This window comes from Hypanus sabinus, chromosome 5 (assembly GCF_030144855.1).
Source record: "Hypanus sabinus isolate sHypSab1 chromosome 5, sHypSab1.hap1, whole genome shotgun sequence".
Classification (NCBI taxonomy): Eukaryota; Metazoa; Chordata; class Chondrichthyes; order Myliobatiformes; family Dasyatidae; genus Hypanus; species Hypanus sabinus.
In genome coordinates, this window is record NC_082710.1 from 13,216,937 (window position 1) to 13,234,741 (window position 17,805).

Genomic DNA, 17,805 nt, shown 5'->3' on the forward strand with positions numbered 1-17,805 from the left:
GTGTACTTGAGCCGCAGAGAAGTTTAAGTGTCATTAGTATGTAATAAAGTTTTATTTTCTTTAAAGTATAAGCATCTTAAAACAAGATCCAAGTAAAACTAAACAAGGTGTTCTCCATTCACAAGGTAACTACGCAAAGTTAAAGGTGGTAAAAACAACTTACCAGAATTTTAAACGTACACAGTGGGAAATAATTAGCAAGTCAGTCATCATCTGTGCAGGAAGGAACATGTTGTAAGTTTAAAACTTAGAGATATAACTTTTAAATCCAGAAAATGTCGGGTGTGAGAGGGTTAATATAAAGAATTTGCCCATATCGCTCGAAAGCTTTCCCGTCCATGACATTCTGTCTTCTCCCATCCCATTAGGCAGAAAATCAAAAAGCTTAAATGCACATATCATGAAGCAACATCATCCGGCACTCTGCCAGCATCTTCCACAGTGAAGACTGATGTAAAATACTTATTCAGTTCATCTACCATTTCCTTATCCCCATTACTACCTCTCCAGCATCATTTTCAGTGGTTTGATATTTGCTCTCACTTCTCTTTTTTATGTATTTGAAAAATATTCTGATATCCCCTTCGATATTATTGGCTAGCTTACCTTCATGGTTCATCTTTTCCCTCCTTATGGCCTTTGTAGTTGCCTTATGTTGATTTTTAAATGTTTCCCAATCCTCTAACTTCCCACTAATTTTTGCTCTATTATATGCCCTCTCTTTGGTTTTGTGTTGTCTTTGACTTCCCTTGTCAGCCACAGTTGTGTCAGCTTACTTTTAGAATGCTTCTCTTTGAGATGTACCTATCCTGTGCCTTCTGGATTGCTCCCAGAAACTCCAGCCATTGTTCCTCTGTCAGCATCCCTGCTAGTGACCCTTCCAATCAATTTTGGCCAGTGCCTCTCTCAAGCCTCTGTAATTCCCTTTACTCCACTGTAACACTGATACATCTGACTTCTCAAATTGCAGGGTTAATTTTACCGTATTGAGATCGCTGCCTCTGATGCACCATCAATAACTCACACTGAGACGTAGGCGAGATATCGGCTTTTATTGACTGGAAGAAGGAACCAGGAGTGAGTGTCTATCATACAAGGTCCTGGAGACTGAGGCCGATCTTCAGGCCGCAGGTCTCCTTTATACAGGGGCCTGTGGGAGGAGCCACAGGAGCAGTCAGCAGGGGCGTGTCCCGACAGGCACATAGTTCACCACATTCACCCCCCCTTCGTTTGAAAAAGTCCTCATGTAGCGAAGGTTCTTACAAGTCAAGCCGATCAGGCGGTCGAATCTGTCGCTGCGATCTACGTAGCACCGGCTGTGACCGCATAGGTGCCGGCAACATTGGCGATTGCACAGGGGACGGGGGTTGCGCGTGTTCTTGCCCACTAGGCGCCGGTGATCCCTCATGCATGTGCGAGGCGCCTGGTATAAATGCGTACGAAACGCCCGGTATACAAGTGTCGTGAGGAGTCTGTGTAGGGCCTGGTGAGTACGGTGTCACCTCTGGTGCAGGGTTCACAGTTACCGGAGAGCCTTCAGGGTAGTGGTCTGCTGCACCTGCGGGTGCCAGGTCGCGGATGGAGACCGTGTCCTCCCGCCCATCAGGCAAGACCACGTAAGCGTACTGGGGGTTCGCATGGAGAAGGTGAACCCTCTCCACCAGCGGGGAGTATTTATTGCTCCTCACATGTTTCCGGAGCAGCACTGGCCCCGGGGACGTCAGCCAAACTGGTAGAGCGGTCCCAGTGACAGACTTCCTGGGAAAAGAGAATAGGCGTTCGTGAGGGGTGGCATTGGTGGACGTACGTAACAGAGAGCGGATAGAGTGCAGTGCCTCAGGGAGGACCTCCTGCCATCGAGAGACCGGCAACCCTTTGGACTTAAGGGCTAAAAGTGTGGCCTTCCACACTGTGGCATTCTCCCGCTCTACCTGGCCATTACCCCGGGGATTATAACTCGTGGTCCGACTGGTAGCAATGCCCCTAGCTAGCAAGTACTGGCGCAGCTCCTCACTCATAAAGGAGGACCCTCTATCACTGTGGATATAGCAGGGATACCCGAACAGAGTGAAGAGCTGGCGCAGGGCTTTTATGACGGACGTGGCAGTGGTGTCGGGGCAGGGGATGGCAAAGGGGAACCGTGAGAACTCGTCAATAACACTGAGAAAATAGACATTGCGGTCAGTGGAGGGAAGGGGGCCCTTAAAGTCAACACTCAGGCGTTCAAAAGGGCGGGTGGCCTTGACAAGTTGTGCCGTGTCAGGACAGTAGAAGTGCGGTTTGCACTCGGCACAAATTTGGCAGTCCCTGGTCATCGTCCTGATGTCCTCCAGGGAGTACGGCAGGTTCCGAGCTTTCACAAAATGGTAAAATCGGGTGACCCCCGGATGGCAAAGTTGTGCATGAAGGGCGTACAGCTGGTCGAGCTGTGTGCTAGCACATGTTCCCCGGGATAGGGCATCAGGGGGCTCATTGAGTCTGCCAGGCCGGTACAGGATATCATAGGTGTAGGTGGAGAGTTCTATCCTCCACCGCAAAATCTTATCATTTTTGATCTTGCCCCGCTGTTGGTTGCTGAACAGGAACGCAACCGAGCGCTGGTCGGTCAGCACAGTGAATCTTTTGCCAGCAAGATAGTGCCTCCAGTGCCTAACAGCCTCCACTATGGCCTGGGCTTCTTTCTCCACCGCGGAGTGCCGAATTTCAGAGCCTTGGAGGGTGCGAGAAAAGAATGCTACTGGTCTGCCTTCCTGATTAAGGGTAGCAGCCAGAGCGAAATCGGAGGCATCACACTCCACTTGGAAGGGAGCGGTCTCGTCCACTGCATGCATCGTAGCTTTGGCAATGTCCGCTTTAATGCAGTTGAAGGCCGCGCAGGCCTCAGCAGAGAGGGGAAACGAGGTAGACTTGACCAGGGGGCGAGCCTTGTCTGCGTAATGGGGGACCCATTGGGCGTAATAGGAAAAAAACCCCAGGCACCGTCTGAGGGCCTTGAGAGTGGTGGGAAGAGGGAGCTCTAACAGGGGGCGCATACGTTCGGGATCAGGCCCAATAACCCCGTTTTCCACGACATACCCAAGTATAGCAAGGCGGGTGGTACCAAAAACACACTTGTCCCTGTTATAAGTAAGGTTCAGAGCTGCGGCCACTTGGAGAAACCGTTGGAGGTTGGCGTCGTGATCTGGCCTGTCATGACCACAGATGGTGATGTTATCCAGATAGGGAAATGTGGCCTGCAGTTGGTACTGGTCCACCATCCGGTCCATTTCCCTCTGGAAGACAGAGACACCATTCGTGACACCGAAAGGGACGCGCAGGAAGTGATAGAGCCGGCCGCCCGCCTCGAAGGCGGTGTAGGGGCGGTCCTCTGGGCAGATGGGGAGCTGGTGATAAGCGGATTTCAGATCTATTGTCGAGTACACCTTATACTGAGCAATCTGGTTGACCATATCCGCGATGCGGGGTAGGGGGTATGCGTCAAGCTGCGTAAACCTATTGATGGTTTGACTATAGTCCACCACCATCCTATTTTTCTGCCCAGTCCGAACAACAACCACCTGGGCCCTCCAAGGGCTTGTGCTCGGCTCAATGATCCCCTCCCTGAGCAGCCGCTGCACCTCCGACTGAATGAAGGCCCGGTCCCCCGTGCTGTACCTCCTGCTTTTGGTTGCCACAGGTTTACAGTCGGGGGTCAGGTTGGCGAACAGCGGTGGGGGAGGGATCTTGAGAGTGGAGAGGCTGCAAGTGTCGGTAGCGCAGCTGTTGGCCTGGTTCTGGATGGGATGTGTGTGTCCGTGTGTGTGTGTGGTCAGTAGCGGGGTATGTGAAGAAGTCCCACAAAACTGAGGATTCTTGACAGTGAGTGGTGGGAGGGGCCCGTCGTATACCATAGTCACACTTTCGAGATGGCTCTGGAAGTCCAGCCCCAATAGCACAGGTGCACACAGATTAGGCATGACCAGCAGTTCAAAGTCCCGATATACTGTGCCTTGCACCACCAAAGTTGCTACACAACCCGCCCGGATGTCTGCGGACTGCGACCCAGAGGCCAAATGGAACCTCCGACTGACCGGCCGCGTTGCAAGTCCGCAGCGTTGCACTGTGTCCGGGTGAATAAAACTCCCAGTGCTGCCCGTGTCAAACAGGCATCCAGTCCAATGCCCCTCCACCTGGATGTCCATCATGGATCTTGCAAGCTGGTGTGGGGCGCTTTGGTCGAGAGTCACAGTGGCCAGAGTTGGATCGCCGTCGGGGTACCCGGTCAGCATCGGAGGGTCGGGGGCGGGGCATGCTGACGCCGACAAAGATGGCCGCTCACATCCGGGGTACCCGGTTAGCATCCGAGGATCGGGGGCGGGGCGTGCTGACGTCGACAAAGATGGCCGCCCACATCCCGGCATGCAAGATGGCGGCCCCCACGTTTCACCCGCAGCGCTGCACTCCGCTCGAGGCTGAGACTTACAGACCTTGGCGAAGTGGCCCCGCTTTCCGCAGCTGGAGCAGGTCGCTTCTCGCGCTGGACAGCGTTGTCGAGGATGTTTCTTTTGGCCACAGAAATAACAAAGCACGAGTTTCTTACGGGCCACAGCCGTGGTCTGGGTCGGGGAGCTCGTGGAATCGCGACTGGCGGCAGCGTTGGCGAATTCGCTCCCGGGAGCCGGCGGTGGCGGGGTCTGAGGCGTCCACGAAACCGGCGGGGAATCGCGCGACTGGACAGCGTCGGCGTTATGCCACGCAGCTTCTAGAGCGTTGGCCTTCTCTATCGCCGAGCTTAAGGTAAGATCCGAGTTCTCCAGCAGTCGCTGGCGCACGTACACTGACCTCAGTCCCGTCACAAAGGCATCTCGCACCAGCAGCTCCGCATGCTGTTCTGCCGTGAGCGTCTTGCAGTCACAAGCTCGGACGAGTGTCTGTAGTGCTCGGAGAAACTCAGCGCACGATTCGCCAGGCCGCTGTTGCCGGGTAGCTAAGCGATGTCTTGCGTAGACGGTGTTCACCGGCCGCAGGTACTGTCGTTTGAGGGCGTCCAGTGCCCCTTCGTAGGTCGGCAGGTCCCGGATAAAGGAGTAAACTTTGGAGGAGACCCTCGAGAGTAGGATTCTGTGCATAACGGCGGGTTCAGTCGCACGAAGCTCCGCCAAGTACGATTGGAAGCATGCAAGCCAGTGTTCAAAAGCGAGAGCTGCGTCAGGGTCTTGAGGGTCCAAATCCAACCGGTCCGGACGCAAAACGGGTTCCATGTTTTAAAACTTCCAGTCAATAAAATTGATGCACCATCAATAACTCACACTGAGACGTAGGCGAGATATCGGCTTTTATTGACTGGAAGAAGGAACCAGGAGTGAGTGTCTATCATACAAGGTCCTGGAGACTGAGGCTGATCTTCAGGCCGCAGATCTCCTTTATACAGGGGCCTGTGGGAGGAGCCACAGGAGCAGTCAGCAGGGGCGTGTCCCGACAGGCACATAGTTCACCACAGCCTCCTAAGAATTCCTTTACCTTAAGCTTTCTAATCAAATCTGGTTCATTACACAAAACCCAATTTAAAATAGCTGATCCCTTAGTGGGCTCAGCCACAAGCTGCTCTAAAAAACCATCTTGTAGGCATTCTACAAATTCCCTCTCTTGAGATCCAAAATCAGCACCAACCTGATTTTTCCAATCTACCTGCATATTGAAATCCCCCATGACTATTGTGACATGCATTTTCAATCTCTCATTGTAATTTGTAACCCACGTCCTGGCTACTATTCAGAGGCGTGTATGTAACTCTCATCAGAGTCATTTTACTCATGTAGTTCCTAACTCCACCCACAACGATTCTACAGCTTGCAAGCATATGTCACCTATTTCTAAGGAGTTCATTTCATTTTTTACCAACAGAGTCACACCACCTCCTGTGCCTTCCTGCCTGTCCTCTCGATATAATGTACGTATATCCTTGGATGTTAAGCTCCCAATTATAATCTTCTTTCAGCCGTGACTCAACGGTGCCCGCAACCTCATACCAGCCAATCTCTAACTGTGCTGCAAGATCATCTACCTTATTTTCGTATACTGCATGCATCCAAATATAACAGCTTCACCCTTTTCAATCTTGTGCCTCTATTACACTGCAGCTCATCACACTGACTGCAATTTTGCCCTATCATCTGCCTGTCCTTCCTCACAGTCTCACTGCATGCTGACTAGACCACAAGGCTTGGCCCGAAGAAATATCCAGGCCATACTATCTTCTCACTTCTACCAATGGGCAGGAGCCTAAGGCCTCACACCACCAGGTTCAAGAATAGTTATTACCCTGCAATCATCAGGCTCCTGAACTGGTGTGGATAGCTTCACTCATCTCAACTCTGAACTGATCCCACAACCTACCTACTCACTTTCAAGGGCTTGACAACTCACGTTCACAGTATTAGTTATTAATTTTTTTAATTATTTGCATGGTTTTCCTTCTTTTGCTCATTGTCAGTTGTCAGTTTTTGTTATTTATAGTTTCCTTTTTATAAATTCTATTGCATTTCTTTATTTTCCTGTAAATGCCTGCAAGAAGAATCTCAGAGATGTGTATAGTGACAAAGATGTACTTTGATAATAAATTTACTTTTTGATTTTGTTGAACCAGCATCTTTTTCATGACTATCTACAGATTACAGCTTTTTAATCAATATGTGAGTCACGGCCACGGATCATCAGTTGGATATATTTTACAGTTGCACTCTGAGGAGGTGCTCTGGGACACAGGAACAGGATTAACCCTATTAATTATTGTCCTGCTATACTCAGTAATGTTTCCAGAGTCATCCTGGGCTGCGAATTCTGAATATTCATAACATCCTAGGTAAAGAAATTAATTCTCATCTCCGTCCTGAATGGTCCTTATTCTGACACAGTTGATGTAAACAGGAGTGTGTGCACCTCTTCCCCGTAATTTATTATTTAAATAAATTTAAATTATAGTTAGTTATTTTTTTGTATTTGCAGTTTATCTTTTCCACATTAGTTATTTGTCAGTCTTTATGTGTAGTTTTTCATTGATTCTATTGTCTTTCTTTATTCAACTGTGAATGCCTGAGAGAAAATGAATCTCAGGGTTGTATATGGTAACATACATGTACTTTGATAATAAATTTCAATGACTTTGACAATTGACTAGGTGATCTGTGAAAGAGAGAATGGAGGGAAATAACTTTCTGGTAGAGAGAATAGAGGGAGTTAAATATCTGTGGAAGAGAGAATGTGGGAGTTAACTATCTCTGGTAGAGAGAATGTGGGAGTTAACTATCTGCAGTACAGGTCTATTAGCTAAAAAGTGAAAAGCATTTTGTACAGTGTAACGATCCCAAAATTAGTAGATTAAGTCAAAGCTTGAATCATCCACTGTAAATAGTGGTGTGCAATTAAAAGGAAGAAGCAGCTTTACTAAAATCACTTAAGTTGCATCAATGACAATTATATAAACACATAATCCGGTGATATCCCTAATGACTTTCTATATTTAAACAGTTAAGCCAAACGAAAAAAAACAAAAAGACACATCAGCATTATCTGCAATCTCCTTCAGGCTCAAATGCCTTCTCCCTGCCTCTTCTCATCTCTGCTCCCCTGTGCAAGCCTTTGGCCCGTCTCCTCAGTTACGGGAATGAACGGCTGGGTTCACTATTTCTGTCCCTTACCACGGCAGCCCTCGTAGGGAGGGCCTCGTGACTTGTGCTTCCAAACCAGCGCCTACCAAACTTCCTTTCTATGTCCACCCCAGCCAGATCAGAATCAGAATCAGATTTGTTATCACTGACAAGTGTCAGGAAGTTTGTCATTTTGTAGCAGCAGTACAGTGCAATTCACACAATATACATTAAACATTTAGAATGAGGAATATAAAAAATAAGTAGAACAAACAAATAGCAAAGTAGTGAGGTAGTATTTATGGGTTCTTGCTCAATCATAAAGCCTATTCATATTTGTTTGTGCATTCCTAATGACATGCTAATTCACCTTTGACCAGACACTTCAGTGGCCACTTTATTAGGTTCAGCAGTACACCTGCTCATTAATGCAAATATGTGACAACAAATCAATGCATAAAAACATGCAAACACAGTCAGGATGTTCAGTTCAGACCAAACATCAGAATGGGGAAGAAATGTGTCGTTCCTCGACCATGGAATGATTGTTGGTGCCAGATGAGGTGGTTTGAGTATCTCAGGAACTTCTGTTCTCCTGGGATTTTCACACACAACAGTCTCTGGTGTTCCCAACTTCTTTTATGCTATGAAGCCTTATCATTAAACAAAAAACGCATCCAATGAGTGGCAGTTCTGTTAAAGGTCAGATAGGTTCAAGCCAACAGGAAGGCAACAGTAGCTCAAATAACGATGCGTTACAATAGTGGCATGCAGAGGAGCATCTCTGAACACACAGCATGTCAAACTTTGAAGGAAGTGGCCATAGCAGCAGAAGACCACAGACGTACACACAGTGGCCACTCTGTTAGGTAGAGGAGGTACCTGATAAAGCGGTCACTGCGTTTACACTTGGTCCAAGTCATCAGTATAGATTGGGGCTCCAGCACAGATCTCGAGGACAAACTGTTAGTTACAGGTTGCCAATCCAAGCACTACTCCTGTACTTGGAGTTTGTTTCAGTGCCCTGCCCGTTCTAATCTGTTACCTCCAACTCCTTGTGAACTTGGTGCAACTACCCAGTTACTGTTTTACCTTATCAAATTCTTCTGGAAATCCAAAATGTGGGTTCATCTGCCTGTTCCCCTTGCTCTTTTTTTTTTGCTTTCTCAACGACCTCTTAAAAATTTGTCAAATGTAGTTTGCTTTTCATAAACCACATTAACTCCGTTTGTGCAAGTTTGTAAATTAACTGCGATCAGTCAGAGTCATAGAACACTACAGCACAGATGCAGGCCCTTCAGCCCATCTAGTCTATTCCAAACCATTAATCTCCCATCAACCTGCACCCGAGCCATAATCCTCTGACACATGTACCTATCCACATTTCTCTTAAAAGTCGAAATTGACCCCGTATCCACCACTTGCACTGGTAGCTCATTCCACGCTCTCACCACCCTCTGAGTGAAGAAACTCACCCTCATGTTCTTCATAAACATTTCACCTTTCACCCTTGATCAAATTGCATCCTTAATAATGGAATTCAGTGTTTTCCAAGAGAGAGGTATTAGTCTAAGTAGGATATGGTTTCCTATCCTCTTTCTAAAAAGTAGTGAAGTTACTTTCATGAATTTCCAATCTTCCAGGATCTCTTTCAGACGCTCTCTGACCTTCTGAATATTCCTGGCATGACTCTTATTAAGTCATGTTTTCAGCACCTGTAAGTCTTTTGATAATGCAGCTTCATTGATAATCTTGTTCAGATCCAGGCAATGGGCTGAGTGAGCAATGGGGGCTGAGGACTAAGGTGGGGACAAAGACCATGAATTTGTTAAAATGAGTCTCAGCTCATCAAGCACAAGATGTGAAGCAAGCATTGTGACAAATTAACGAAAGTGGATTTTTACACTTAAACCTGCAGTATATGTGCACTAAGTGGCCACTTTATTAAGTACCTCCTGCACCCAATAAAGTAGGCACTGAATGGAGGTTCATGGTCATTTGCATTTGTAGCCCATCCACTTCAAGGTTCAATATGCTGTGCGCACAGAGATAGTTTTCTGCACAGCATTGTTGTAACGTGTGGTTATTTGAGTTACTGCTACCTTCCTGACAACTTGAACCAGTCTGGCCATTGTCCTCTGACCTCTCTCATGAACAAGGTATTTTCACCTCCAGAACTGCCACTCACTGGATGCTTTGTTTTCAGTTTTCCACACCATTCTCTCTACGCTCCAGAGACTGTTGTCCACAAAATACCAGGAGATCAGTATAGCATTTTCTGAGATACTCCAACCTCCCTGTCTGGCACGGACAATCATTCCATGCTCTAAGTCACTTGGATCACAATTCCTACCCATTCTGATATTTGGTCTGAACAACAACTGAACCACTTGACATGCCTGTATGCTTTTATGCATTGAGTTGCAGCCGCATGATTGATTGATTAGATATTTGGATTAACGAGCAGGTGTACCTAATAAAGAGGCCACTAAATGTATAATCTGTGTCTTTGAGTAAGTCTGAGTGACATCATTAAGAAAAAGATTATAAATTGAAAAGCTTCCACATGTTTCTAAAAGCTCTGTGCTTAATGTGCATGAATGAATGCTGGATGGCTTGAAATTTCAATTTTCATACTTAATAAAGGAATATGTGGTAGTTTTGTGTTTTCCTTGGACCCCAATTGTTTGAAAATTATAGTTAATTTGATTGGCAGGAAATTTAAAGGTAAATTGATGGTGACAAATTAAGGCTAATTTTGGGTGTCATCTTCCCAATTTTGACCTTGCAGGAATTACTCTCCCAGGTGGGGAAATAACTAAGTGATGTTTTGTAAAGTACTCTATTCTGGTGACAGGTTTTTGAATTTTGTTTCTTTCCCAGTTTTATCTAACTATGTTTTTGCTTTTTCCTTGACAGCCCAGAATCAGATTTTAACAAAGAACTTTGTATAAATTTGTATGAGTGGAAAGCAATTGTGAAGCAAAAAGCATTCATAAGATTCACTTTAAGTATCATATGTACATTGAAACATACAGAAAAATGCATCATTTTGCACCAACAACCAACACACTCTGGGCATGTGATGGGGGCAACTGCAAATGTTGCCATACTTAGCATACCCACAACTTACCAACCCTAACCCATGTGTCTTTGGAATGTGAGGGTGATTTTATGTTTGATTTTTGTTAAACCTAATTATAGGCTAGAATTAGTTGTTTTTGGTAATGAAAACAGCTGGATGAAATTATGCAAAGCACCTGGTCAGAATATTTTGTATGATAAATTTATATAAAATATTGTAATATTTTGCCTTCAGCAATGTTTTATCACTCAATTATCAGAATTTGGAATTATAGTGTAAGTTTTGGCAGAATAAGCGATGTTTTATCTTTATTTTCAGGGTAACGTGGAAAACATTAGTGAAGATACCGAGGAAGCCCAGGTCACAACGTCCGAATTGGTTCGATATGAGTACCATGTTGTCTACTCCAGTAGCTACCAGGCACCTGTGTTGTATTTCAGAGCTTGTTATTCAGGTATGTCATGCTCAATAAAAGTGAAATTTAAGCTTCAGCTAACTTCACATTTAACCACAAAATGTTTTGGACTCTTTTTTTCTCCTACTTTAACATATTGGCTTCATAGCTGATTATCTTTCAACCGTTTCTAGTCCTCATGTCAGAGAGCATTAGAGATTAGAGAACGTGTCTCATGAGGAAAGACTGAGCCAGCTAGAGTTGTTCAAGATTCAAGATTGTTTATTGTCACTCTTCAGTACACGAATATAACGGAGAACAAAATGATTGTGGCTCTGGATCTGATCCGACTCTTTCCCATGCCAGAAATGGCAAATATCGGAGGGAATACTTTTAACATGGGTGGAAGAAAGTGTAAGGAGACTCTCAGAAGTAGGTTTCTTCTACTGACAGTGGTGAGTGCTCAGAATACCCTATCAGGAGTGTTGGTAGAGGCTAGTACGTCACACATGCTTGATAGAAAAATGGATGGTTGTGTAAGAGAGAAGGATTAGATTGATCATAGAGAAGGTTAAAAGGTCAGTACAACACTGTGGGCTGAAGGGCCTGTACTATGCTGTAGTGTTCATGTTCTACGTTATTCCCCTCTGATCAAATTCTCTCGGCTTGCCTGGCTCCTTGGTATCATTTTAAGCCACTCCTCTATTACATGTCTCCCCTACAGAATAACTTTCATATACTTGAACGGATTATAATCTCCCACTTCTTCAGCCTGTGTCTCTTTCTCTTGATTTGGCTTTGACCATGTCCTTGCTGCAGTTGTACAAAACTTTCCTTTCCCCATTTTAATATACACATCCCTTTTGAAGGTTAACTTGCAGGTTGAGTCGGTGGTAAGGAAGGCAAGTGCAATGTTTGCATTCATTTCGAGAGGACTGGAATACAAAAGCAAGAATACTCTCAGGAATGAAAGGGTTAACATCTAAGGCGGTATTAGATGGCCTTAGGCCTGTAGTCACTGGAATAAGAATGAGGGGAATCTCATTGAAACCTATCGAATATTGAAAGGCCTGGATAGTGTGGAAGTGGGGAGGATGTTTCCTATAATGAGGGAAGTCTAGAACCAGAGGACACAGCCTCAGAATAAAGAACCGAGATGAGAAAAAAGGGAGTGGTGAACCTGTAGATTTCGTTAGGACAGGCAGCTGTGCAGGCCAAGTCATTGGGTATACTTTAAGACAGAGTTTAAGTTCTTGATTAATCAGTGCATCAAATGTTTATGGGAGAAGGCAGGAGAATGCATTTGAGAGGGATAATAAATCTGCCATGATAATGCCGGAACAGACTCAATGGGCCAAATGGCCTAATTCAACTTCTTTGTCTTATGGGCTTATTCTCTTGTAAGGTTTTTCTAATTTTCTCTCCATTCTTGCTGCCTACTTCTCCATCCAAACTTTTTTCTGGGCTTCTTTCTCTTCTGCACCTCTCTGTTTGTCCCTCTTGGCCTCTTTCTCTTCCCCATGTCTGCACTCAACATTTCCTGGCTCCTTTCTCCTCTCCATTCACCTTATCACACAGTGCTATATCAGTTTTGGACTCAAAAGCTACACACGCAAAATGCCGGAGGAATTCACCAGGTCAGGCAGCATCAATGGATAGGATTACCTGCCTCCGCTCACTCCCTGTACTGACCACCCTCTGGGGCAAAAGGTTGGCACTCAGGTTCCTATTAAATCTCACCCCTCTCAGTTTAACCCTGGAGGAGAAAAGACACAAGAGATTCTGCTGGGTATCTGGAGTAACACGCCCACGATGCTGGAGGAACTCTGCAGGTCAGGCAGCTTCTATAAAGAGGAACTAAGAGTCATTGTTTTGGTGTGAGTCACTTCATCAGAACTGGGAAAAAGACTAGCTCTTCCCTTTGTGATTCTATACATCTCGAGAAGATCACCCATCTTTCTCTTAGATTCCAATAAATAAAATCCCCACTTGACAACATAGTTGAAATTTCCTCTGCGCTCATTCCAGGACACCAATATTATGACCTAGTATCTGTTTCAGTACTGATAATAGCTATATTAACCTTGTACTCTTAGGCATTTTCATGCTATTTTGGTTAAAGTTTCAATTTGATTCATTTTATTTCTCATATGCACATTGAAATATTGAGACATGCAGAGAAATGTATTGTCTGTGTTGGGAGCAACCCACACGTGTGGGCATGCTTTCAGCGCCAATATAGCTAATCCGTACATCTTTGGAATGCGTGAGGAAACCAGAGCACCAGGAAGGAACCCAGGTGGTTACAGGGAGAACATACGAGTTCCTTAAGACAGCAGCAACCACTGAACCCTGATCACTGGCTCTGTAAGGCATTATGTTGGTCTCTACACTGCTATGCTGCTCGTGTACAATTTATCCATTTCTAAGATCAAATCTTACAGCCTTTCTCTTCCTTGCCTTAAGAAAGTTTCTGATACTATGTTTGCCTATACTGAAAACACTGAAATTGAAATATTCCGAAACAATATGAGAACTTTTGAATTATAACTGATTTCATAGAGATTTCAACTTGTTATTGTTAAGTTATGGACAAGAAAATCTCAACTGTGCACCCTTATGGAGTCATAGAACACTACAGCACAGAAACAGGCCATTCAGCCCATCTAGTCTCACCCAACCTCAATGGAAAATGCCTGCTTCCATTTACCCTATCTAAACCCTTCATAATTTTGTTTGCCTCTATCAACTCTCCCCTCATTTTCCTATGCTCCAGGGAATGAAACCCAAAATCAACCTATCTGGTAATTTACTAACTGGCATGTATAATAGAACTTCCTATTTTGTTTAAATTCTAGATGGAAGACCTCTTACTCTGAAGGAAATTTGGGAAAGTGTTCATGATTGTTACCAAGAAAGTCTTTCACAGGGACCTTGGGAAACGATTACACAACAGGTAATCAATCATACTTATATAAGAAAACTAGTTCAAATTAGTTTTCCACATCAGCTGGAAATTTGAGTAAAATGAACTATTGATCACTTCAGGTTGGCTAACATCTGGAGAAGTGTGAAGTGATTCACTTTGGAAGGTCGAATTTGATGGCACAGTACCGTATTAAAGGCGGCATACTTTGCAGTGGGGAGGAGCAGAGGGATCTTGGGAGTCACGTCCACTGATCCTTCAAAGTTGCCTTGTAAGTTGAGAGGGTTGTTAAGAAGGCGTATGGTGTGTTCACTCTCATTAGTCACGGGATTGAGTTCAAGAGCCGCGAGGTAGCGTTGAAGCTCTAAAACTCTGGTTGGACTGCACTTGGAATATTGTGTTTATTTCTGGTTGCCTCGTTATAGGAAAGATGTGAAAGCTTTAAAGAGGGTGCAGCGAAGACTTAACTGGATGCAATCTAAGGAGGAATGACTGGGCAAGCTGTGGCTTTCCTCTTTAGAGCAAAGGAGGATGAGAAGTGACTTGACAGAGGTGCCTAAGATGATGAGGCATAGATCGAGTGGATGGTCAGCATCTTTTCCTAGGGCAGAAATGCAAATACATTCTCCCCATGACCACATGAGCTTCCTCTGGGTACTCCAGTTCCATCCCACAGTCCAAAATCTTACCGGTTGCTAGGTTAATTGGTCATTGCAAACTGTACCATGATTAGGCTGGGATTAAATTGAGAGATTAACGGGTGGCCTGGCTCGAAGGACCAGAGGGGCAATTTTGTCTGTATCTCAATAAAATAAAAATAAAAGAGGGCATAACTTATTGTGATCAGAGGAAAGTATGGGGGGGATGTCAGAGATAAGCTCTTTATGCAGAGTGTTGTGGGTGCATGGACCCTACTGCCTGGTCTGGTAGTAGAGGAAGGTACATTAGAGACATTTAAGAGACTTTATGATAGGCACATGGATGAAAGAAAAATGGAGGGTTATGCATGTACATGGGATGGAAAGATTTAGACTGATTTTGGAGTGGGTTTAAAGTTTGGCACAACATTTTCTGTTCTATATACTGTACTATGTTCTATGCCTCAGATGGAGATCAGAAGATGTTACCAGACATGAACATTAGCATTGTCTAAGGTCTTCTAGTTATTGCAAATAATTTATTTGACTCCACTTCCTGTTCTCCTGCCTGTGGCTGTCATTACATTTAGAGCAGGGTTTTCCAACCTTTTTTATGCCATGAACCCCTTAGCCTTAATTGAGGGGCCCATGGACTCCAGGTTGGGAACCCGTATCCTAAAGTGTTCCAACAAACAGCAACAGAATAACCTTACTGACTTACCCTTAACCTAGCGCTCGCCAGTGGAAACATCTTTAGCACATCCCCAGTGGAACTGAGACTTCCAGTGAAAGGACAAAATGCTTTATTCCTTGGCAGAATTCCCAAAAGAGCATGGAGTCACATATGGGATCTATGTGGCCATTAGCTCCACATGTGAAAGTGAATGGTTCAGGAAATGTACGATTCTATAAACATGCTAGTCACAGAAATTTTATCCACTGCATTAATGGTGACATAAGAGGTTAAGCTGAAATTCATGTTCGAGTTTATCATCACCTGACTGTACATATATACAACCAAAAGAAGCAATGTTCTTCCAGACTACGGTGCATCCAAACACGTATAACACACACCGCACATAAAACCAAATATTACCATAAATAATTTAATAACATATAATACAAAATGTGTGCAGCACAGGCAAACAGTAAAGAGCTCGCTGTCCTGGTGACGAGACCTTAGTGGTGGCAGGGTATTCATTAGTCTCACAGGAAAAGGAAGTGGGGGGGGGGGGAAGTCAGATCAAGAAGGAAGGGGAAAGGGGAGGAGAACAAGCTAATACTGATTTTGTATGGCATTTGAGTACAAAAACGATAAATTAGAAAAAAACTAAATTGTGTAAAAAGAATAATGAGTTAGTGTTCATGCGTTCAGATGTCTGATGGCAGAGAGGAAGAAGCTCTTCCTGAATCATTGACTGAGGATCTTCAAGCCCCTATACCTCCTCCCCAAAGCTAGTAATGAGAAGTGAGCCCGTTAAGACCATAAGACAATTTACTTTATCTCTTGTTGGCAAGATGCTAGAAGGTTGAGGAAGAATTATCTAGTCATTTTGAGAAGCCCGTGAATCAAACAAAATTAGCGTCTTCTATTGATTTCTTGGAGAAGGTTTTCCATGTTTGCTGACGGCACAAAAATCAAATTGAAATTGGTTTATTACCGTCGCGTGTAGTGATGTACATATAGTGAAAAGCTTGTCTTGCATACCGTTCATACAGGTCAAATTGTTACAACACAGTGCATTGAGGTAGAACAAGGTAAACAATAAAGGAACAAATACACACACACACACACACACACCACCCCCCCACACCTACCTACCTGAGGATCTCAGCAGGTCAGGCAGCATCTATGGAAATGAATAAACAGTTGATGTTTTGGGCCAAGATCTTCCTTCAGGACCGGAAAGGAAAGGAGGAAGTTGCCAGAATAAGAAGCTGCGGAGAGGGGACGGAGACTAGCTGGAAGGCGATAGGTGAAGCCAGGGTAGGAAAGGTAAAGGACTGGAGAAGAAGGAATCTGATAGGAGAGAAGAGTTGACCATAGGAGGGGACCCAAGGGGTGGTGATAGGCTGGTGAGAGGAGTTAAGAAGATGGAGTCAGGAATAGAAGAAGAGAGGAGGGGGATGGAAATTTTTTTGTTATCGTAAGAAAAAATTGATTTTCATGCCATTGGGTTGGAGGCTACCCAGATGGAATGTAAGGTGTTGCTCTTCCACCCTGAGGGTGGCTTCATCTGGCACAAGAGGAGGCCATGGGCAGACAAATTGGAACGTAATGGAAGTTGGAATTAAAACGTTTGGCCACCGGGTAGTTCTGCTTTTGGTGGATGATGCGGAGGTGCTCAACGAAGCAGTTCCAGTAATGTGTATCAGCTATAAAGAAAGCGCAGTGCAAGTAGACAATGAGGTGCAAGGTTATAATGAGGCAAATCATAAGATCAAGATTATTATAAAACTCTTGAATGGTTCCCTGGTACCATCTATTTGTAGCAGGGAACCATTCAAAATTCTTATAACGGTGGGGTGGAAGCTGATCTTGAGCCTGGCGGCCTGTGCTTTCAGGCTTTTATATCTTCAGCCTGACGGGAGGGGGGAGGGAGAATTTCCAGGTGGGTGGGGTCATTGATTATGCTGGCTGCTTTGCTGAGGCAGAGAAAAATGTAGACGGAGCCCTTGGAGGGAGGCTGGTTTCCATGATGTGCCGGGCAGTGTCCACAGCTGCGTGGTCACATGCAGAGTAATTGTCATACCAGGCTGTGATGCACCCAGATAAGATGATTTCCATGATGCATCAATAAAGCATGTGAGGGTCCTTTCTATCCAACTTAATGCAGATGGACAGAGGGGTTGGCATGGATACGAAGGGGAGGGTTCAGCGGGCAAAAGGCTCCTCTCTGTTCTGAACCACTTGTGCTTGACAATACCAGCTTCATAGTGGCCTTCTGCCGCTCCATTGCTGTAATATGTGGAGCTAATTAACCGTTTACAATGAAGTAAAAATGAATGAAGAGTGGTCTTCATTATTTATTTACTTAGTGATACTGCCTAGAGTAGGCCCTCTTCCAGCCCTTCGGCCTACGCCGCCTAACCTGATTATGGGACAATCTACAATGACCAATTAAGCTACCCAGGAT

General features: G+C 44.9%; 1 protein-coding gene across 2 annotated transcripts in view; it reads left to right on the forward strand.

Moving 5' to 3' along the window:
* atg10 (ATG10 autophagy related 10 homolog (S. cerevisiae)) overlaps window positions 1-17,805 on the forward strand; it is a 217,639-nt gene that overhangs the window by 159,463 nt on the left and 40,371 nt on the right. For both annotated transcript variants that reach the window (XM_059969386.1, XM_059969387.1), the window contains 2 exons: window positions 11,029-11,164; window positions 13,963-14,060. In XM_059969386.1, coding sequence (XP_059825369.1) covers window positions 11,029-11,164; window positions 13,963-14,060 — 234 coding nt within the window. The remainder of the gene's footprint in view (window positions 1-11,028; window positions 11,165-13,962; window positions 14,061-17,805) is intronic.